The sequence below is a fragment of the Nuphar pumila genome, chromosome 9 (genome assembly GCF_984573655.1).
Source record: "Nuphar pumila chromosome 9, dmNupPumi1.hap1.1, whole genome shotgun sequence".
Lineage (NCBI taxonomy): Eukaryota > Viridiplantae > Streptophyta > Magnoliopsida > Nymphaeales > Nymphaeaceae > Nuphar > Nuphar pumila.
The window spans coordinates 111,309,313-111,333,512 of NC_143257.1; the positions used below are offsets into that span (position 1 = coordinate 111,309,313).

The window sequence follows — 24,200 nt, forward strand, 5'->3', positions numbered from 1 at the left end:
TGTTTTTCATTGACTTTGAAATTGAAAACAATAAATCAATAATCCATATATATCCAACAGTAAAAAAATAATAAAAGTGATCCAGTCAATTTGATCAGGAATCAGGATTCAAGCAATCGTCAAAATGACTTAAAAGTTAAAACCTACAAGAATGATAAAAAAATATTGCATTAACCCTTATTTCTAAAAAAGACGACCAAATAAACTCAGTTAAACCACAAATTGTGAAATGTTTCTCAACCAATATACTGTTCATTCATGGGACTCAAATAAGAATATAAATGATCATCATATTGATAACACAAAAGATAAAGACCATCATGTTATTGCAACGGGAAAATGAAACAAATAGTCTCTAACAATCCCCTGTTCCCTAAATGTACTTTCTAGAGAGAATGAAGGAATCAAACCTCTACTCACGAGCTGAACCTCACACCACACAAGTCAGACACCAGCCCTATATCACTCGAAAACTCTCCATCAAAGCAAAATATGGGCCTCCTGGTCCAGTTAAAAAAAAAATTTAAAAGCTCAGTCCTAGCCGAGCTTCAATTCCATATGAAATAGATTTTTATCCATTTTGTAGCCCAACCCTGACTGCTGCAAATAGTTTGATTTGTCCATATGAAATAGATTTTTATTAATAATTGTAGCCATTTTTATTTTATCTCAAAAAAAAAAAAAACGAGGACGCTGCCCCCGAACCCCTATCACACCAATTTTTTTTCTTGCTACACCCCTATTTGCCCCCCCCCCCCTCACATGAATCCTAGCTACGCCACTGCCGGTGGTGCTCCCTGTTGGAGCCTCCTTCCCCAACCTTCTCCCTCTTTGTGTGTCTCTGTCGAGCCACCCCTCCATGCCCAAGCCACTTGCCATGCACAGGTGGTCAGACAGAGGTCTTCCTCTCCCTAGGGCTTGCAGTTGGCAGAACCCAACCGCCATCAACCCCTCCAACCGAAGTTACAAACCCTTGTTTCTTGTCGTCCCCTTTTCACCAAGGACCCAGCCGATCCAGATTTGAGATAGAGAGAGTGACAGAGCGTGAGAGAGGGGGGTAAGAGAAGATAGCGTACCTGAAGGTCCTGAACATCTTCATCGTCGGAAGTCGGTGGAGGCCACTGGAATTTTTTGAGGTCGCCGGAACTCGGAGCTCGCCGAAAACTCGAGAGAGAGAGAGAGAGAGAGAGAGAGAGAGAGAGAGAGAGAGAGAGAGAGAGAGAGAGAGAGAGAGAGAGAGAGAGAGAGAGGAGTCAGAATATACGCGTGAAAAAACAAAACCCTAAGCCCCTTTTGATTTTGTTTTTTCACGGCTTTTGTAAAATACCCATTTTATCCTCAGTAAAAAATATATTCATGTGTAAAAAAAAATTTAAGGGCAAATTCGACCTTTCCATAATAACGTCCCCCTTTAAAGGGGTACGCGTACCCCTTTAAAGAGGTACGCGTCTCCCATTAAAGAGGTATGTGTCTCCCTTTATTGGGGTATGTGTCCCCCTTTAAAGGGGTACGTGTACCCCTTTAAAGGGGTACGCGCTTCCCTTTAAAGGGGGACACGCTTCCTCAATTGAACCTGCACTTCCCCACGCGTTTCGAAAGCGTTGCGTTTCGCGCTTCCGAAGCGCGTCCCGGGGAAGCGCGCTTCCGAAGCGCGTCCCGGGGAAGCGCGCTTCCTCTATTCTATAGGCGTTTCCGGTAACTCTGGGTGAAACCATAATGGTTTAAAATGGAAGCCGAGCTTGGCATTTTTTATAAGGCCATATCTTGTATCCTTTGGTGATTCTCGTCCATTTGAACAAGAAAATATAAGTTGGAGCCATAGAACACAATCATAGGAATTAGCATTAAATGGTGTGAATGTTAATATGGTTTAGCATGAATGCCGAAAATAACAACCTATATTGCCATGGGAGGAATCTACATTTAACAGCAAGATTAATGGCAAAAGTGCAGCATACCGGGCACTTTTATGAGCTAGTGTACAAGAACAATTACCACAAAACATGAAATTTACATGAGCGTACTGCATCAAGATTGTTTTCATCATTGAACTACTTGCAAATAGTCCATTTAGTCATCTGTAGATAAGTGGGATGTAAGATTAGCCCTTCTGTTTTTGTGTGTTGGCTGCATACTATTTATGGGCATGATAATGAGGCCAGTTTGTTCATCTAGTGCTTTCTGATAGTTAGCCCTCAAACTAGTGCTGCTGATCACTACCGTTTAGGGGTGTCAATGGGTTGGGTTTGACCCGGATCTGACCCGTACCAAACCCTATAGGGTCAGGGTTTGATGATAAATAAGATCCAATTAGAATCTGGGTCAGACCTGAAGGGTCCGTTTAATATATGGAGCCGGTTATGGTTTGTGAAATTTTATACCAGACCAGGGCTCGACCTGAGTTCCAACTAAGATTCACAATTTTTCAATATAAAAAAGACAAAAAAGTATTATTTTATTAGGTATAGCCCGAGTCTGGTTTATATAATCCTTATAGGATCCATGTATGGTTTCTCTCATGGTGGACCCAATTAGACTTGAGTCCGGACCCAGTACAATCATCTCAAATAAGGTCTGGGTCTGGTTCCACCGAACCAAACTCGACCCATTGACACCCCTACCATCGGGCTTTGTCACTGAATTGTTATTTCCAAGCACCTCAAACAATAGCAATAAATTGCAACTTTTTTCAAGCACCTCCAAGGGACCTATGAACTTCTATGCAATTGATGTGGCCAATTCTTGTACTGAAATGTTTTCTTTCAATTAAAACTGGATCATGAGATGGATCATGAGCTTGATCATGTTTCCTTACAGATACGGAAAGCAAAAGCTGCTTCTGCATAAAAATTAGCTTCAAAAGGAAAAAGAAAGATTTCAGGAACTTATCTAAAGCTTTTGTCATCACATTTCTGCGTAGAAAACATGATTTTGCTTCTCTACACCAAAATTATATCTTAAAAGACACGTAAAGTATACTTCCTTCATAACTAGCTCACAGCAAGGATCCAAAGCAACTCTTTAAAGAATACAGAACTTTAGTTTGAAAGCAAAAGTATTTAATGAGTGTGATCAAAACCACAATTTTCTTCAATCAGATAACTCCTGCAATTACACGGTAAACTCTTAAACACTGCCTCTGGTTCAACATGTTTAAGATAAAAAAAGTTTGCTTTAGTGGAGAAAATAATGTCAAAGCATCCCAGAAGTCAATAAGTATAGGAGCTTTATGAAAGTGCTATGAGAGGAGCAGACAAATCAAAGATGAAGGTAAAAACAAATCAAATGAAAATACACTACAAATTTATGAACATTAAAAGATCTCGAGGATAGAGTATCCTAGCTAGAACAGTTTTTGCTTAAACCAATAAAAGCAGCTGAGCTGACACCTTTTCTGGTGAACTATATATGGTCTCTTTGAGGTTAATAGAAAAGCTAAGAGAGGAGGACGAAACAAAGATCAAAGTGAAATAAAGTACTTTATTGAAGTTGATTAACCTCACAGATCTTGAGGACAGAGTAAGAGTTAAAACAGCTTTTTCCTAAACCAATAAAATCAGTTGAACTGACATGCCTTTTGGTAAACCATATATGGTCTTTCAGCAGGATTTAAAGTAAAATAAGAAAGTAGCCAGCCTCCCAAATTAACAAGAGAAATGGCAGGCAAAAATTGTCAATGTTATAATTAGAAAAGAAGGAATTAGAATTACTATCTAACACAACATATTAGGATAGTCAATTTCTCGGGTACTGGCTAAACATGCATGGCAGCAATCATACTTGTATTACATTCATGGCAGCAATGACATGCAGATTACCTGTTATACTTACCATCAATGTCTTGACAGCGTAAAACTCTGTGAGCATACCTTTGCCTCCCATGAAATAGCTACGCTTAGGCTTGAGCAAGAAGTGACACCCATGGGGTTTGATCCTAGACCGCCTAGGCCTCTTCCCACCACGCAAGAAGTGACACCCAGCAATCATAATTAATGTTTGGTTCAGTTTATTTTTTCTTTTCGGTGTAAATATGAGCACCTGATTTCATTAATATAAGCAAAAGCATTGATCATTTACACTGGTTTTTGTTTAATGTAGGTGAAGCTAGATGGACGGCATTGGTCTCCTTCCATATTTCTTGTGTATGTACTAAACCAATACAAATAGGGGTTTGTTTTCCTTGGTAGTTGCTGTATAAGTAGCAACATATTTCAAATAAAACACTTCCTTGTATCAATGGCATTTGTAATTAACAACTATGCTAATAAGAACATTTTCAGACCAAACAGAAATTAGAATATTATAACATTTGATGGTATACGTATCTGGCCATCATTCATGGAAAACACGAACACGATTATAACTTGTGTGTGTACACATGTTGGCTTTGTGTCCAGGGGTATGTGTGTGTAAACAAGTGTGTGGACTTAAGCGTTCGTATGATTTGGGTACTAGGGTGTGTGCGTCTCTGTGCGTATAGGTATGTGTCCAGTGTGTATCATGTTTGACACTGTTTGCATGCGTGTGGGTCGGTCGGTGTGGGTTGGGTTGGAATCTTGGTGTTGGTGTCACTGTGATATGCGTGCTTCAGGGTGTGAAGAGGACGACAAGGAGAGAGAAAAATCACTTCGATTATCAGTTAGAGGAAAAACCGCATAAAATAAATACAGAGGTCTTCACATATTGTGGGATTACAAGATACAGTCCACTGACACTGTTACAACAGATTTCCAGAAAGAACAAAGAATAGTACGAATATACATTTTTTTAATAGAGAGGACAAGATCTCTACCTGACGATCTTATCGTTATCTCAACAGTCCCCCTTAAACTGGAGAGTGGAGGTCAGAACTCCCAGTTAGTTTACCAAAGAGGAAAATTGCTCTTTGCCTAAGGCTTTTGTGACTTTTGTGAAGAGATCAGCAATTTGGTCTTTGAACAAAACAAAGCTTGGACAATTTTTTCTCGAACAAGATGACAATCAATGTGTTCGAAGAACACTGGATTAGCAATAATATGAATTGTTGCTTGATTATTAGACATCAGTTCAATAGGCAATGACAAGTCAACTTGAAGATCTTTGAAGAGATACGACAACCAGGTTATTTCACATGTAGCATTTGCCATAGTACGATATTCTGCTTTTGCGGATGATCAAGAAACTGTCACTTGCTTCTTAGTCTTCCATGGCATTGGACCTTTTTCAAAGAAAAAATGCTTTCAAGATTCAGAGAATCATGCCCAATTTGAGTTACAATACCCTTTAATGCGCAGTTCGGATGTAGCTGACAATAAGATTCCTTGACTAGAACTTCTCTTCAAGTAGCGTATAACACACAATGCTGCCTCAAGATGAGGTTTTCTTGAAGCCTGCATGAATCTACTCAGCATGTGAACCACATACAAGATGTCAGAACATCGTAATGGTCAAATATATCAAACGTCCAACTAACCTTCTATATACTAATGGATCTTGCAATACTTCACCATTAATAAAGGTCAATGTCAACCTTTGTTCCATTGGAAACTCAACTGCTTGGCTCCTAGCATTCCTATTTTGTCTAAAATATCCATAACATACTTCCTTTGAGCCAGACATATTCCAGCTTTAGATATTGACACTTCAATTCCCCAAAAATAGTTCAAAGGACCTAGATATTTCATGCATACATTTTAATTGAGATATGATTTTAGCTCAGTGATAGTTGTGTCATCATTTTCAGCTATTACAAGATCATCCGCATAAACCAAAATGGCTATAAAAACATTATTTTTGAAAAATGTGAACAGTGCCTTGAATTGAGAATACTCGTATTAAACAAGATTAGTTGAGAATTTTGAAAACCAATTTTTAGGAGCTTGCTTGGGCCCATATAATGACTTGTTCAATTTGCAGGCTAAATTCTCTCTTTGTTTGGCAATCCTAGGGGGCAATTCCACGTAGACATCTTCATCAAGATCTCTATGCATAAATGCATTGTGGACGTCCATATGATGAAGTGCCAATTTTTTACTGCAGCTATGGTGGGAAGACATCTGACATGACAAGCTTAGTTATAAGAACGAGTGTCTCATGGTAATCCAGTCCTTCTTGTTGAGAGTAACCCTTTGCGACAAGATAAGCTTTATAACGTTCAACGGATCCATCATATTTATATTTTACCTTGTATATCCACTTATACCCTATAGGTTTCACTCTTTAAAGAAAAATGATGGACTAAGTGTTCTCAATCAGAGCTTGTATTTCTGCACTCATAGCATCACGCCAACAAACTTCTTTAACAGCTCGTTGAAATGATGTGGGTGCATCAACAATAGATATAACTAACAAAAAATTTTCATGAGAAGAAAAAAATTTGTTAGACACAAAATTGATTAAGAAAAATAATATACCTTTTGTTCCTTTACTCAAAGTGAGAATTGAATTAGGCTTGGATTGAGTGGATGTATAGTAAAAATCTCTAAGCATGACAGATAATCTTTTCTCCCTAACAGATCTCCGAAGATTGTTCTCGGTAATGGGTGGTCAAGAACATGAGCTTAAGTGTCATCTTCAAGGTTGGGATTCTCAAAGATAGGCATGGAGGCTTGATGATTTTCAGATTCTTGAACAGTGGATAATTCATACATAGGCATAGGGATTGAAAACACGACATTATTATCACCCTCATTTATTGTATAATATGAAAAAATGAACTCATGAAAAATAACAACTCTACTAAAAAAATAAAATTGGTCTCTAAATCATAAACTTTATAAGCTTTTTGACCAAATGGATAACCAAGAAAAAAACATCTTTTGGCTCTTGGATCAAATTTGAATTTGATTTGATCTGTGTTAGTGGTATAACACAAACATCCAAAAACTTAGAGATGATTATACGTTGGTTCTTATTGAATAAAATCTCATAAGGAGTTTTAATTTTAAGATAAGGAGTAGGAGACGGTTAAAACACATTCTCCCCAAAATTTAAATGGTAGATTGGCTTGAAACAATGGGTCTCTATGTTTCCATTCAACTACACCATTTTGCTGAGGGGTTGACAAACAACTATTGTGATGGTGAACTCCTTTCTCTTTAAAGAATTGTTGGACTTTCTGAGAAAAAAATTCAGATATGTTGTCAGACCAAATGGATTTAATATGACAATGAAATTGAGTTTGAACCATATGATTTTTTTTGCATAAGATATTTTGCTTCGCTGCATCAGATAAATCCAAACACATTGAAAAAATTCATCAACCACAATAAGAAAATAATGAGCCCCACTTAAAAGACTTTGAGTCTAGGGTCCCCAAATATCAATATGCACAAGTTAAAAAAATTATTGGTAGTAATCTCACTAGATCCAAACGGCAATCTGGTTTCTTTGAAATGATGACAAACATCACAATAACATAAATCTTTTGTAGAAATTTTAGTCATAATTCAAAAAAGTTTCATACGAACAAATGAGGGATGACCAAGACGTTGATGCCAAATGTTAGGTTGATTGACAGGTGAGGTCAAAGATGCAACTAGGTTTGAGACTTTTAGCATGTACAACCCATCTCACTTCTCACCTGCTTCAATCTTCATCTTTAAAGCAAGGTCCTAAATGATACACGAGTTAGAAAAAAAAGTAACCAAATAATTCAAGGAGTTGGTCAATTGTACATAAACTAGATTGAATTTAAAAGATGGAATACATAATGCATTTTTTAAGGAGATGACGTCTAAAATTTTTATAAAGCCTTGACAAGATGCTCATACAAGTGACCCATTTAAAAGTTTTAACATGAATATTGAAATTTTTAGATTTTTCAAACAGATTTGAGAAAGAAACAATATGGTCACTAGCTCCTTAATCAATTATCCAAAAGGCATGAGAGGGAGAAAGAAAAGGCAAACCTACGAAATTTATTCTTAAAGGCTTGCCTTTGATGAACGCCATGAGCTGGTTATACTCACTTCGAGTGAGCGCAACAGTCTCATCCATACTACTCTTTACCTCATTTTTTTGGGACAATGCAATAATATTAGCAAAGGTTGTGGGTACTTGTGAAGCTTAAAGCATTTTTATTTCATGTGCCCAACAATCCCACAGTGAGAGCAAGTGGGTTGACCACGCCGAGTTCCTTTGAACCTATCATTCGGATTCAGTTGAATGACATTCACCATGGAATTAGCAGTCTCAACATGAGATGTACTAAAAAAAATATAGATTTATTGAAAGCTGCCACTGGAACAATACGAGCCTCCCTACTTCTTTCATCTTGTATAACAAGGAAATAGACTTTAGCAATAGAAGGTAAGGGGCCCTTAAGAAGAATTTGGCCTCTAGCAGTGTCATATGAATCATTAAGTCCCATGAGGAACTGAAAAACTATCTCTCGCACTTGTTATTCCTTCAACTGTTTAACCATGCCACATGTGCAGGTGGGTAAGAGATTGTAGTTTGATAATTCATCCCAAAATCCTTTCAGTTTAGAAAAATATGTAGCAATAGACATGGAGCCTTGATGAAACCAAAATATGGCACATTGGATTTGATATATGTGAGGAGCAATGCTTTGTGAAACCCTTTCATGAAGATGAGACCATACCTTGTGGGATGTGGTAGCATAGATGACGCTATTCCAAAATATAAAATTTAACAACCATGACAATATCATGTTGTTATATCTCACCCATTTAGGATAGTCTAAAGATTTACTTATAGGCTTCAAAATTGAACCATCTATGAACCCAATTTTATTTTTGGCACTCATGACCATTATCATGGCTTTACTCTAAGTATCATAATTGTCCACATCAAGGGGTTGAGACTTAAGAACGGTCCCTATACTATCAAAATAATACAAGTAGAAGGGACTTGCAAATTCGTCAGGTGAGTTTGAAGAGATAAAATGAGTTTCAGCCATGACAGAAGAACACCAAGAAAAAAACAAAAAGAAAAGAACAACAAGAAAGACTTAGTTTCAGACTTGAGCAATAGCAAATACAAACTAACTTCAAATTACCAATAAGCCTCTGAGAAGGCTTTTATGACAGTAGATACATCGAAGATAGGGAATAGCAGGACACTACCTTCACTTTGTTTTTCTACAACAAAGAGAAAGTCATGCCAAGAGAGACAACAAGAACTAGCAGCAAATAGACTACAACAAGAAAGCCAAACTGATCAATAGAGAAGATCAGTGGAAAGACAGAGTTGCAGACAAAGAAGATAGCAACAACAAATTAACATGATAGGTTGCAGAGGGTGCAGCAAAATAGCGTCAGCCACAACATTGAAGACAGGTTCTAGAAGCAACTAGGGAGGGTACTTCCCACAAGGAATCAAAATGAGGTTGCAAGTCGAGGAACAAAGCAAGCTTTTATACCATGTGATAAGGATGACAAGGAAAGAGAGAAAAATCACCTTGATTATCTCTTAGAGGAAAAACCGCAGAAGATAAATACAGGGCGCTCCACATATTGTGGGATTACAAGATACAGTCCATCGAAACTGTTGCAACATATTTCCAAAAAAATGAAAGAACAAAGAGAATAATATGAATATATTCTTTCCTAATAGAGAGGACAAGATCTCGAACTGACAATCTTATCATTATCTCAACACATGATGCATGTGTGTCTCAGTGTATGTGTCTCATACATGTTCACAGATAAGGAGCTCCCTTCAACCTTTGGGGACATTGAAGCATTTCATCGCTATGGAGCACTAGTGGAAAGGCCATCACTTAACGGATAAAACAGACCTTGAGTTTGTAATATGTGTTGAAGAACAACCGCATGAAACATGGGAGACTATTTGGGGACTGGTTATCTAATAATATTCTTGATGTGTTTCTCTGTCTCCATAGTGAGAGTGTGGGGCAGGTCAAGCCATAATCTGAAACATTTCTTATAGTGTGTTGAATAATTGCAATATCATTTCATTCGTCTCCTATGTCATCCCTATCTTAATCTTGAGATCTCATTAATGCAAATTGTTTTGATCAAATCTGATCCCATAGATGTGGTCCACATGGTCCATTTAGTGAATATCAACATATTTTTTGAATTGTCAAAATCCAACCTATGTGTAGGATTTTCTGATGATTCAAAACACTATAAACATGTTGAATTTTGCTAATTTAAAAAATCATTATTTTTTGGCTAAAAAATGCAATCCAAGGGTTAGTCCCTATCAAATTGACCATGTTAAATCCATTTATGGGGTCAGATTTGATCAAAACAACTTGCATCAATGAGTTTCTCCATCAATTGAGGTGATTTTGATTCTAGATAGATTCAAGATCTGGTCTAGCTACAGAGTGCCATCATCGCCGCGGCAAATAATATAGTGTATTCATAAAAAATGAAGATATGGTTAAAGTTCAAGCTTGTGAAAAGAAATGTGTGCTTCTCAAGAATGTCTACTATATTTTTGGAATGACCAAGAATTTGGTTTCAATTTCTCAAATTTTGGAATTAGGAAGTTACGTTCTCTTTTTGCCCTAATGATATGAAAGTCTTAGAGAATGTTAAATCATTTGATGCAGATGTTGTATTTCAAGAAAAGAACGTGAAATTTCTTTATGTTCTTTCAACAAGTGATGCTTATGTGAATAAGATAAGCAAAAATGATACTGCTAGCCTATGACATGCTAAGCTAGGTCATGTTGGTTTTGATAAGTTAAATATGATTGATAAAAATTTACTAAGAGGACTTCCTAGATCAATAAATTGTGATGTTAATGGTCAATATGAAGGATGTCAATATAAAAAATCTCATAGACTCCACTTTAAAGAGTCTTCTTCTATTAGAAGCAATAAACCATCCGAATTAGTTTATTCTAATGTGCTAGGACCATGTCAAGTGCTTAGTTATTCAGGGTGCAATTGCATGATTGTTCTTCTAGATGATTTCTCAAGGTTCACATGGGTGTACTTGCTAAAAGAAAAATATGAAGTGCTTACCCAGTTCAAGTTTTTTAAGAACATGATTGAAGATGAATTTTAAAAAAGAATAAGGTTTTAAAGATGGATAATGGGGTTGAATATGTGTTTAATGAGTTTCTTGTATATTGCCAGTATAACCGTATAAAGAGGCAATTTACTTATGCTCACACATCACACCAAAAATGATGTGGTCAACTGCAAGTTAAGGACCTTTTGTGAAGTGATTAGAAGTTGGATTTATGCTACAATCATCAAGTAGTATATCTATGAAATTTTCTTGTGAAGTGATGCATGGGATTAAGCCTTTGGTTTCTCATTTTAAAGTATTTGACTCTATATGTTATATTCATGTACCATATGCTGGAAGTTAGATGAAAAAGCTATAAAATGTGTGTTTGTGGGGTATGATTATCAAATAAAAGGTTAGAAGTGCTTTAATCCCCAAACTCAAATATGTTATACTTCAAGAGAGGTGACCTTTGATGAAATATTTTCATATTACGAGCAACAACTTTCAACACATTATGTGAATGATTTTTAGAGTGAAGGTGAAGAGATTGAAAAATCAAGTTTCTTTTTGTCCATGTACTCATATGCTTAAAATGAGTCATTTATCTTCAAGTGGTCTCATTTATCTTCAAGTGATAATATCTTTATATTATGAGCAACAACATCCAACACATTATGTGAATGATCATTGGAGCGAAGGTAAAGAGACTGAAAAATCAAGTTTATATGTCAACATGAACTTCAAAGAAACCTTTAGCTTGGTTACAAAAATAGTGTCAATTTGGGCTACTATCTCATTGGTTGCTCGCATGGGATGGAAAATGTGACAACTTGTGAAAATTGCATTTCTTTACGATGAAACTGATAGAGAAATATACATGGGGCAGCCTTCCAGGTTCATTTCAAAGGAGTTTCCTAACCATGTGTCCCGGTTGAGGAAGTCCTTATGCAGCCTCAAACAAGCTCCATGGGTTTGGTATGGTAAAATCTCTCAATACCTTGTTCTTTGTAGTTATGTGGTCTCAAATTTGAGTTCTAGCCTGTTTGTTTAAAAGCAAGAGAAATTATATATCATGGCTTTATTGTATTTGGATGACAAGATTCTAATTAAGAATTATGAGGTAGAAGTAACAAAGTTGAGAGATGAATTGGTTCTTAGGTTCGACATGAAACATTTGAGTGAACTTAGCCACTTCTTTAGAATGAAGGTGAAAAAATGTGATAAAGTTATCTTTCTCTCCAAAAATCAACATGCAAGAAAGTTGGTATTTAAGTTTGGAATGAGTAATGCCAAATATATTTTAACTCCTATAGACTCAAACCTGAAATTGTCAAAAAATGAAGAGGAGTTAGAGGATGTCACCTATTATCGAATGTTTGTTGGTAGTCTAGATAAGTATGTGAATGCTACTATTAATTTTGGTTTGCTTTATTAGCAAAATGGAAAGTTTGAGCTCAAGAGTTTTATGGATGCACATTGGGAAGAAAACTAGGTTACAAGGCGCTCTACGTTGGGATTTAACACCGGCTCGGCTATGATTATGATTAGTAGGTGTAGCAAAAAGCAATTAAGCATCTATGGAAGTGGAATATATGGAGGATAAATGGGGTAAATGTAATTAGGTCAAAAGTGAGGTGTGTATTTGTAAATTGTTCTTTTCTTTATAACTTTCCAAAACTTGTAATAAATGCATCAGCAAAAAGGAGGCCATGGGTCACTGTAATAAATGAATAAAGGTTTATTTGAATTTTTAGGCATTTATTATTCAAATTTAATGGAATCTAATATTTTTTCATTACAGATGAGAAACCATCTTCGGGATCATGTTGGTTAAGCCTATCCAGTTTGGGTTGAGCAAGGGGTTTGTCACTTATGGGAATGACACCAAAACCCTTGGGGCTTAATGAATTATAATTAATTTTTCAGATTTCACTCAAGAATATCCTTCTATTTGGATGCAAATTTGGTTAGAGTGTTTATGCATTCTTCTCCAAATTTGAATCTGAACTTGATTGGATAAGAGGCAATTAGACGGATTCGGTAAAACCCGCATCCAAACTGAAATCAACCTAAATCCAATCTGTTTACATCCCTAAGTGCCCGATCTTTCTGAGAGGAAATTCCTGAGGGGCAGATTAAAAGTCATTTCTCGCATCTTCTCCTAAATCAATTGGCAAGAACAAGGTCTGACCAGGCTAGGTTCACCAGCAACTGAAAATATGAACACCTCCAAAGCAGGTGAGACGTCCCTATAATATGATAGAAATGTGTTAATACCCTAAATTGATGGTAGATATCAACAAAATATCGATAAATAAATTAGTTACATTTTAAAATTGCAGTCATAGTATGATACAATGCCATGGCAAATATAGTTTGACAATAAACCAAGGACTTGGTCCAAATTGGGGAATAGGATGTCAATCAGTCGGATATAATTTTATTTGATATCCGATTAGTTGCATTTGGTAAGCCAAAATCATATCCAATTTACATGAAAAATCATATCTAAAATCATAATCAGATGTGGATATTGTTTTTATCTTTTGCTACCATAAGTATCTGAATTTGATGGATATCCGAACCCATTTACATGGAAAAAAAGCAGATCAGGCTTGAGAGCTTTTCATCATCGGCATCTGAATCCAAATTTAAATTTGTTTAGCTTACATTTAGTCAAATATGGTACAGATCACATCCGATCTGAATCCAAACCGTTTACATCTTTATTCGGGAAATAATCCTCAAATTATCATTTTAAGACAAGTTGTTGAAAGCTCAAAAAAAGGCATTTAAGCACAAATGTACATCCCCATCCTTTTCATGCCATCCAAAAACCAAAAAGAATCCTCAATTCTCTTCAGGGACCAGGGGGCTTGCCCCCAATGTTTAAAAGCAATATTGGGTGGGCTTGCAATGGTTAAGGATGACCTGGGGAAATTGGGGCCCTGCCCTGCCTCGTCCCGTTTGGATCGGAGATGGAGGACATGAAACGGGGATGGAGGTTAAAATAAAAAACTGTGGGGATGGAGGCAGAGATGGACGCTTTTCCCCGCCCGTCCCCGTCCCCACCCTTAATCCTTTTTTAAGAATGGCAATAGACCAAGGGAAAGCGGAGCCCCGCCCAGCCTCGCCCCATTTAGACCGGAGATGGAGGTTAAAATCAAAACCCGTGCGAGGATGGAGGACAGGATTTTGAGATGGGATGGGGGTGGAGACCTTATCCCCGCCCTGGTCCACTGTCATCCCTAGCAATGGTAGGTGTAGGGGACATGATTTTATGTAATTATCAATTTTCAAAATAATCTACAAACAACAAATTTGTGGGCCCTACCAAAATGTGTTTGATGAGCAGGAGCCAATCCTCTGATTCCCTTTTGAATAAACTAAAACCTATTCATTCGTTCAATCATAGAAGAGATACAATGAGCTGCCAAGCATGTCAAAAAGCATTCAAGAGAGAGAAATGAAGAGCAAGAAGGTAAACCTAGAAACTAGATGAGGGCAATTATTAATTATCAATGTTGTCTGAATCGGTCGATTCAGATGGAATCAGCTCTTAGCCGATTCGACCCCTCTCTCCCAAAAAAAATCGATCCATTTTGGCTCAAATCATCTGAATCGGACAAAATCAAATCGATTTGAAGTGGAATCGGTTATGGACATTTTATGTTAAGTGTAAACATTTGTTTTATTTAATGGGTGGTAATTGTGACGCTACCTTATGAACATTCTTTTAAAATATCATCTTTATGAATGTTGACTATATTGACATTTATTATTTTGTTATTTCTGTATTTATTTTTTTTAAATCCGTTTATTCTCATTTTTTTCTGTTTTTTTTTTAATCTTCCAATTCAAAATTGATTTGATTCATTTCTTTGGTTTTTTAAAGAAACTGATTCACCTAGTGAACCGATTTTAACAACATTGGTGATTATGGCCTCATTAATATGTTTGGAACGGTAAATGTGAAATACAATCACTGTTAATTTGAAGGAATTGTTTGGTATTGAAGGAGAGTTTCTATCAAGTTTCTAGAGTATATGACATATGTCGGTATATGTTCAAGACCATGTCGGTAGCATCACCAGCTGTGGCTCTGCTTGTGTGGCAGGAGCAGTTAGTGCACATCACCTTGTGTTGGAATGTTGCAAGTGTTGTATAACTGGTAGGGGTCCCTGCTGAAAGCTGATCAGGTCATGCTGAACATGAGCTTTTTGCAGCTTTTTGCTCATGCTAACATCGCGGCCGTCTGTTTGCATTTTCGATGAATGCCACGTAGCATATAACTGTTCCGTTGACTTTTTAACTTTTCAAAATACAAAACGGACGGCCACAATGTTGGTATGAACAAAAAAAGCTCATGTTCAGCGTGACCTGATCTGCTTCCATCCCTGCCTAACCTTATCTTTCTCTATCAATATATGTTGAGATCACTTCATGTTATTGATGCTTAGCAGAGTTGAGTTATTGGACCTCGAAACAACTTGAGTTGCCCAGCTCGCTTGTGGCCTAAAAACTAATGCTGTCAGTATCGAAATCAGACCTGTATCATTTGGCCAATGATTCAGATGTATCGGTCAATACCTATACTCAAGTGTATCGCTCTGAAATTGGCCAAAAAATAATTAAAAAGTATTATGTGTTAATCAGAACGTGACATGTGTTAAAACCATGAAAATATTATTTAAAATTTAATTTTAGCTACTTTTTATATTTATTAAAAAATAGCTGATTCGGGTCAGTATCGTATCGATTTTGTGATTGGCCCGATATAGGTCGATACGCACCCATACTGACAACATTGCTAAAAACCGTACCCACCACCAATGCGGACGGCATGGCTGCACCACCTGCCATGACTTTGATGGTGTACCATTGAACGGTTGGTGAGGTATTGGGGAACCATGGGACTTCATTTTCAAATTTGAAGGAATGGATCCTCTCCCACCTTTTCTAATTTTAGTTATTTGACCCCAAACAGGGGCCACTTTTTCAAACTATTGATGTCATTGAACTTTTGCAACTTTTCATTATTTTGGCACCATTTTGCCGACACATCCAATTGCCTCTCTCTCTCTCTCTCTCTCTGGACATCCTTTTTCATCTATAATTTAGGGCTGCAGACGGATTGGATATGGTCCGATATCGGATTTGAGTCTCTGACATGTTTTTCTAGATGTGAATCCGTTAAGATGCAAATGTACGTTCGGATCAGATTCGGGTATGTTCAATTGAATTACTTTCAGATACGGGTTTGATTCGGATCAGCATTTTAAGTCGGGTGTAGAATTGATCCAATTTAAAATCCAGCCCCATTACATTTTTTAACATATAAATAGCTTGTTTTTGTTCAATTTTTTGGGGACCCAGTATTACAGCATGTAATTAGGATTTAGATTCAACCTTACCTCCTTGGATCTGATAATTTAAGTCTACTATTTACATTTTAGATTCAGATTCAGAACTGAAAAGATCCAACCCGTTGGAACCCCTCTCATCACTAATCAACACAGGCCTCTCTCTCTCTCATCAAGAAAATGGCAGGCCTATCAACATGTCAGAGTTGATAGGAAAATTTGTGTACAATAATGCATGTAGGAATACTTTTAAAATGTAGTGATTCTCATTCATATATGGGAGGGTAATTGTCAATATCTCCACTTGGCTTGGCCCTAGCTAATGCAAGGGCTCCCTCAGAAAACTGGGATGGATGTCTTAATCAAGAGATATAACCCTCACGCTTGCTAATCCTTTATTTTAAAGGAAAAGACAAAGAGCTCTATTTTAATCAATCCTACTAAATGCTTAAATTGAGTGAACTGTTTTTTAAATTTATAACCCAAGAAATCGCTCCGGCGAAGACCCGGTTGTGCTGGCTCAGCCTGCCATACCTACGGTCATCGTCCTGGCAGCGTATAACTTTGAGGCCTATTCTATGCATTTTCTTGCGCAGAGGGGCGACACCCATGAGAATGGAACCTTGACTGCCTGTCTAGCAGCCAAGGCCCACCCCACTACGCCAGTGAACTTAGTTGCAAGTTTATTTACATAGACAAGAAGAGCAAAACTAAGTTCAAACTTTTGGTACTTTTTGGGCCCACAGGGATTGGTGGAAGGGAACAGTTAGCAAGATGATAATCTTATTCACGATTCTGTAAAAAGGGTAATGTGTTCACGCAATAAAGGATACAATGTAAATTGAGTACTTTGTAAAGTGTGAAAAACACATTAAAATTAGGTTTACAATCTCTGTCAATTGAATGAAACCAATCAACTTTGACAAATGACAAAAAACCAAAATGAAATCCCTTAATTTTTTTTAATGTAAACACAAACCTTAATTTTGGAAAGTTGACAAAACTAGCCTCAGTTTTTAATCGAAAATTTTCCATCTTTCCTCCATGATTTAGTCCAATATTCAAGGACAACTGACTTGTATAATTGCCTCTTTCATCTTATGAAAGTCAGTATGGTTATTTATCTTCCTCACAAAGTTGAGGACCATGTCTATCCTTGAACAGGGGTGGAGTGTAGCTTCTGAATCTTGCTTTTGAGTAGGAATGTAAAACATTCGAATTTGGATAGGATGTTGCCAATATCTTATTCGACTAATCAGATGTTGGCTAAAGAGATTCAAATTCAAATTCAAATGGTGAAAACCGCATAGCAGATAGTTTTTTGAGCCTCAAAGAGATTTACCGTAATTGAATGGGGCATAGGCCGCTAGGCAGGCAGTCTAACTTCAAATCTCATTGGGCGTCATCCCTTGTGCAAGCCGAAGCATGGTGACTTCCTGAGGGGCAAGGGGTAAGCCCACAAAGTTTTATGTTGCCGGGACAATGATCGTAAGTATGGCAGGCAGAGCCAGTGCAGCTAGGTCTATGATCTTGAGCGTGGTTTCTTCATGTAAATATTAAAAAAATATATATTCTTTTATATGCAAACAGATTCGGATATCCATCAAGTTCAGATATTTGTTGGATTCGGTAGCAAAAAATAAAAAATATATCTGTATCCTTATTATAATCGGATATGGTTTTGGCTTACCAAATTCAACTAAATGGAATAGATTTCAATTGGATATTGGATAAAATCTATAGTTCATTCACATCTTGAGTGTTTCTGGGGCCCCACCTTTTAAATAACAAAGATTACTGCCATGGACTGAAAGAAAAAAAGAAATGAAACATGCCTTTAGAGGACACCTTGTTTTTAATATTTTTTGAGTTTGGATCAGGTCAGAGTGCCGTTGATTACAAGATGAATGGCATCCAAAACCTACATGAATGGGTGTGCCCATCACATAGATGGACCCCACTTTTTTTTACATGGCTCATAATGTGCTTATGCATTGTTTTGATGGTTTCGTTCATTTTTAAGATGAACAACATCCAAGTTACCTACCGTCGAAGGTGCATTCTCTCATATTTTTTGGCGGTGTGGCAGGAGCAGTTAGTGCATGTTACCTTGTGTTGGGATTGCAAGTTCGAATTCCTATGGTATAGCTGTATAACTGGTGTCGAAAAAATTAGAACATTTGAAGCCTGTGATATAGACACGTAAGAAGATAAAAAAACAAAATTAAGAAATTAATGAATAGATAAATTACACTCCATTTTGAGCACTCAACAATGACAAAGAAGTCCTTCACCTTACGAAGAGTGCACTCACAGTATCATGAGGCTTCAATGATAAGAAACAACCAAAAAATGCAGTTTAATTGAAGAAACGCAACATGTATCTTGGAATCAGTGAGGCTTTTGTGACTTTTGCATGTGAAAATTGCAGTATGGCACTTGTTCTGATGAAGGGAGTCAGGCTACTTTGGTACCTTTATACTCAAAGTTAAATGACTCGAGGCATAATAAGTAATATTTGGAGAAGTGGGTGACAAGAGCAGGGAAGCATAAGAGATTGATAGTCACACAGAGGGCATTCCCCCGGAAGGTAAAGAAGTTTGAAAATGACATGGTACCAAAAAGGGTTAGGTGTTCATGATTAGCCTTCCAGGGAATGAAAAATATGCAGAAATACTGATCCCTCAAAGTTCACCCCTTGTGGAAGAAACTCATGCACTCCTTATTTCCTCCCCAAGAAGAGCACACATCATGAACCACCCCAGCATCTCCAAATGGGGTGGATGCATTCCCTGCTCTCCCCATTGAAGAAGCTTTGGTGGCGCCTGCATTCTGCTAGGAGGAAGAGTAAGCTGCTTCCTTCCCTAAATTCTCATCTTTTCCTTTCATGTGTTCAACCCAAAGGGCTTTCTTCCTCCCCTCTTGTTTTTAAAGAAAGAAATTAAGTAGCTTTGTTTTCTGCTCTGAATTTCAAGAATACATCTATGAAGCTCCACTTTTTTTGTGACTTTGGTACATGATGATAAGAAAAGAAATGCTCTTTCCTAGTAAATTTCATTAAGAGACTTCAATTTTATTTTCTGCTCTGACAGTGCAAGTAAAAGGCAAAGAACTGCTTTGTCTTACTAATTTCACTTCCTCTGTCTTCCGTTCTTACACAGGTTTCAGACTTTTGGGAACTTTGATTTTCTTTTAACTTGCACATAACAAAAATGTTTTGATGGTTTTCTTTACCGGGTAATATTCATCATTTTAGTCATGCACAGATTGAAGGGGCAAGATGTTTTCTTTTTTTTTCAAACCCCACTATCCGATTTCTCCACCTTCATTAATTTGCTTCTGATTCATGTACCGACGACATAAATGGGAAACAAGCATCAGTTGGAATTTTCCGTTGTTTGGAGTGGATTTGGGTACTGATGGGTGTTTGATGGATGTGAATTTACAGGCAGAGGGAGAGGGATCTACATTCTATATGAGGATGTGAAGTCTTGCCCATGTGAAGATGTGCATGTTTTGTGGTCCATCTTGATGGAGTCGCATGCCCCTGCTCTTCCTTCCCTCCCATACAAGTGAAGATTTTTTTTCTTATGTAAATACGTGCTTAAAAGCAGAAACGAACACTTTTTTTCTTGATAATCCTGTGTACTTACTGCACTATCATTTTGCACGAGAGCGGGTGCATGCCACACACATACACACACACAAAAAAAACTTGTATACATCTAGTTTTATAAAAAGGAGAGGTTTTCTCACCGCATGCTTGTGTACTCACAAAATCTTTATAAACGAGACGAATGCCCTTGTGCATGCTCGTGCGCGCGCACACATATCCACACACTATAGTTTTAGGACTAGCCAATAAACGCACTTTTTTTTTTTTTTGACAGAGAAAGCTGGGGTTAGGCAGACCCTATCAGTTATACAACCATAACATACCATTTGGGGTTCGAACTTGCAATGTCCAAACACAAGGTGACGTGCACTAACTGCTCCTGCCAGACAAGCCTAGCACCCGTTGGTATCCAATAAACGCACTTGCATGCACAAGCGTTAGTACATACACACACACGTGAACAGCAAGTTGGGATTTTGACAGTCTTCAATTTTGGTAGTTGAATCACATGGAAACGAAGAACCGAGCGTCTGTTTTCCAGTGAGCCCCAATGTGTTCTTTAATATTGGAATCATCCCCTATATGGCAATAAAAGAGAGTGCATGAGGTCAGAGGCAGCTTTGAAGGTATGATTCATCTATCTGATGAGCGGCAGCCAAAATGACGCCACGGATGAATAGGTTGTTTCTTAGTTGGGCCACAAATTTTTTGAGAGCCATTTAAGTTTTAGATGAACAGCATCTACAGTGCAAAAAATGAATGGCTGGAACAAAAATAAACTAAATGGTGTTCTGGCTAGGGATGGCAGTGGCCGGGCCTGAGGACAAGGTCTCCACTCCTGCCCGGTCTCAAAATCCGAACCTCCATCCCCACACGGAGATGGATTTTAACCTACACCCCCGCCTCCATCCCCATTTCATGTCCTCCATCCCCAGTCCAAACAGGGGCAAAGCGGGGTGGGGCTCTGTTTCCCCTCGGTCTATATTGTCATTCCTTAGAAAGATTGGGGATGAGGATGGGGATTGGGTGGGGACGGGGACGGGCAAGGAGGGGATTGGGAGGGGATGGGGGAAAGCGTAAGTCCATCTCCGCACGATGATGGATTTTAACCTTCATCCCTGCCTCCATCCCCGTTTCATGCCCTTCATCCTTGGTCCAAACAGGACGAGGTTTTCCCCCCGGTCCACCGCCATCCCTAGATCTGGCTGCTGCCCGTCAAATGAATGAACGGGCATCCAATGCAGCTCTGATGGTATACCGTCAAAACTGCCTCTGACATGATGCGCACTCTTAAAATATTGGTCGCATTACAGCAGAATGGTTAGCTATGCAATTGGCAGTTGATGATTTTTTTTAAAGGCAAGCTAGGGTTAGGCAGATCCCTACCAGTTATACAACGATACCATTGGGATTTGAACTTGCAGTGTTTCAACACAAGGTAACCTGCACTAGCTGCTCCTACCAGACAATTGGCAGTAGAAGATGCTAGACCGAGCATCACCAGGCACACCCAATCCATATCTGAAGAAAGATGGAAGCAGGCCCCTTTAGTCCCATATTAAAAGTGATTAAGCCCAAGTATTCAAGTCTCAATCTCCAATCATTTTGTTAACCACTTCATCGATGAATGGAAATCCCCACCATCTGTTCTGAATCATCATCAGCCATCAAATTGATAATGAATTTATGCACTTAAGTGCTGGTTCTGCCCAATGTTGTCAGTATCGGCTAGTGTCGGCCGATATGTATCATATCAGCAGAAAATCAATATGCTTTACCCTTGAATCGACTAATTTTTAATAAATATAAAAAATAATTAAAATTATTTTGATATATTATTTTAATAGCTTTAACATGTGTCACGCTCTGATTGACATAATATTTTTTAATTATTTTTTTGCCGATTCACTTGAATCATTGGCCAAACGATACCGGGACGATACTGACAACATTGGCCCTGCCATCTCCTCCCAATCTCCCTCCCCCATCAAGGGTAACAATGGCATCTCTCAGCATAGGTGGGAAAAATTTTGATGGCAGAGCAGCTGAAAAAAATGTGAGTAAAGTTAGGGATGGCAGTGAATTGGGAGAAAACGGGGCCCCGCTCCGCCTTGCCCGGTTTAGATCGGGAATGGAGGACATGAAATGCGGATGAAGGCGAGGATGAAGGTTAAAATCAAAACCCGAGGATGGAGGCGGGGATGAACTTATGCTTTTCCCCTCCTCGCCCCACCTTGTCCTCGATCCCTGTTAGTAAAATAACTAAAATGCCTTTAGGGATGGCAGTGAACCAGAAAGAAATGGGGCCTTCCCCGCCTTGCCTCGTTTGGACCAGGAATGGAGGACATGAAACAGAGATGGAGGTGGGGATGGAGGTTAAAATCAAAACCTGTGCAGGATAGAAGGTGAAATTTTGAGACCGAGCGGGGGTGGATACCTTGTCCACTGCCATCCCTAAGTAAAGTGGTGTCGTCAAAAAGGCCAATTATGTAACAAAAAGTAGGAAAAGATCACTACGAACTTAGGATGGCAGGTCATTTATAGGGAAAAGATTAGAAGGATTTTTTTTGCAAAATAGATCCTGCCTAATACGGTCCTGCAGAATAGTCCCCACTATTTTGTTAACCCTCGCAAAAGGGTTCTTATGGTATGGGCAGGCAAAATGATGATTCTTCCTTATGCCACAATGACACGAATCAGATATGTTGTGACATGCAGACAAGACTATGATACATACAAACATTAATTTAATATTTTAAAATATTATTTTATTAGGTTTTAACAAGGTTGTTAAATGCGATGAGGCGAAGCAAGGCGTTGAGCCTGCGCTTCGCCTCTGAGGCGTACGCCTCAGGTACTGACGCCTCTCACAACTGGAATGGAAGTGAAGCGGTGGGAGGGGAGGCAGTAAGAGAAGGACCACCCGCCCAGCTGGTACGGAAGCGAGGGATATGCCGGTCGTCCGGTGGTCGGAGAAGACTGAGCAGCAGCTGCAGCGCAGCAACTCCAGTGGTCGGTGGTCACAACTGGTCGGAGGTTGATGAGGGGCGCATCACAGCAACGCCTCAGTACCTTGAGCGTGCGCCTCGCCTCTGAGGCGTACGCTTCAGGTACTGAGGCGTACGCCTCGCACAACACTGGGTTTTAATAATATTTCAGTAAAACTACATTTTATATATTAAAATATCAAAAAAATAGTTTTGTATTGATTAAAATAATAAAAAAATCTGTGGCATTACCTTATTTTTTAAAATATTTTTGAACATTTGCAGTGTATCTTTGTGACGTATAATTTGCACTCAAGAAGCCTAAGGCTATCTCGTGTTCACCATTTGCTCGTGCACCATCAATGAAACATGGTTGGGGGTCGCAGTTACAATGCTAGGTGGTAGCGACTACATATCAATGATTATCGGCACCATGGATCCACCCATTAGTTCAAAAACTCCTCATGTATCAACTGAGCATGATTTTGATCTTTGTTCTTTTCATTCAAATGTCGAGTAAACTCCTCAAACAATTTTTTTTAGAAAGACAAACCTTTGATCTGCTTCTTTTTACTATTGTTTGCTTGCTTGCTCAATCATCATAATCTCTCATTTGATGATACCATAAAGAATCTAATAAACAGATGGTGTTGTCGGGTTCTTGGATTGCAGGCCTTATGACAGAAGAAATTGATAAGGAGTCATTTTTTGAATGGAATCAAGACAGTGATCCCTCACTCTAATACCACTTTGATGCAAATCATTTGCTTGATTTGCAGAGGAATAACTAAGTTATGCTACTCTTACAAATTACGCTATCAAAGCAGAATTAATAGAAAATAAGTAAATTACTTACGCATAAAATAAAAAAAAATACTCATAATCTCAATCATCAACCTAGTTTCATAAACTACTATAGTAAGTATTTATAGAAAAATATGAGAAACCCTAGGTCTATTTTGGATTCGAGATGGATATATTGCATTAAAAGATTCAAATACAAATAAAAGTTTAAACTGAAACTAGATCAAAATGAATCTCTTGAACCCAGGCTGCACATTGCTCTTGTCGATCCGACTCTTATCGTAGATCTGCTTCATACATTGTTGAGCCTTTGCAATGTTCTGCTTTAGTATAGTGATAATCCCATCTCCCCTCTTTAGAGCCCGATCCACTTCAAGAGATATAGCACTATCATGCTCGTATGCAGCCACTGATGGGAGAGAAAACCTGTATAATACCTTGAACGGAGTCATCTCGATGGAAGAGTTATGACTTGTATTGTAGGTGTACTTT

General features: G+C 38.1%; 1 protein-coding gene across 1 annotated transcript; it reads left to right on the plus strand.

Annotated features, from left to right (window-relative positions):
• Positions 1-19,038: 19,038 nt before the first annotated feature.
• On the plus strand, positions 19,039-19,937 carry LOC149828878 (uncharacterized). Its single transcript, XM_090017776.1, has 2 exons — positions 19,039-19,148; positions 19,750-19,937. The coding sequence occupies exons 1-2, from the start codon at positions 19,076-19,078 to the stop codon at positions 19,875-19,877; spliced, it is 201 nt and encodes a 66-aa protein (XP_089873902.1). The 5' UTR covers positions 19,039-19,075; the 3' UTR covers positions 19,878-19,937.
• Positions 19,938-24,200: the final 4,263 nt, after the last annotated feature.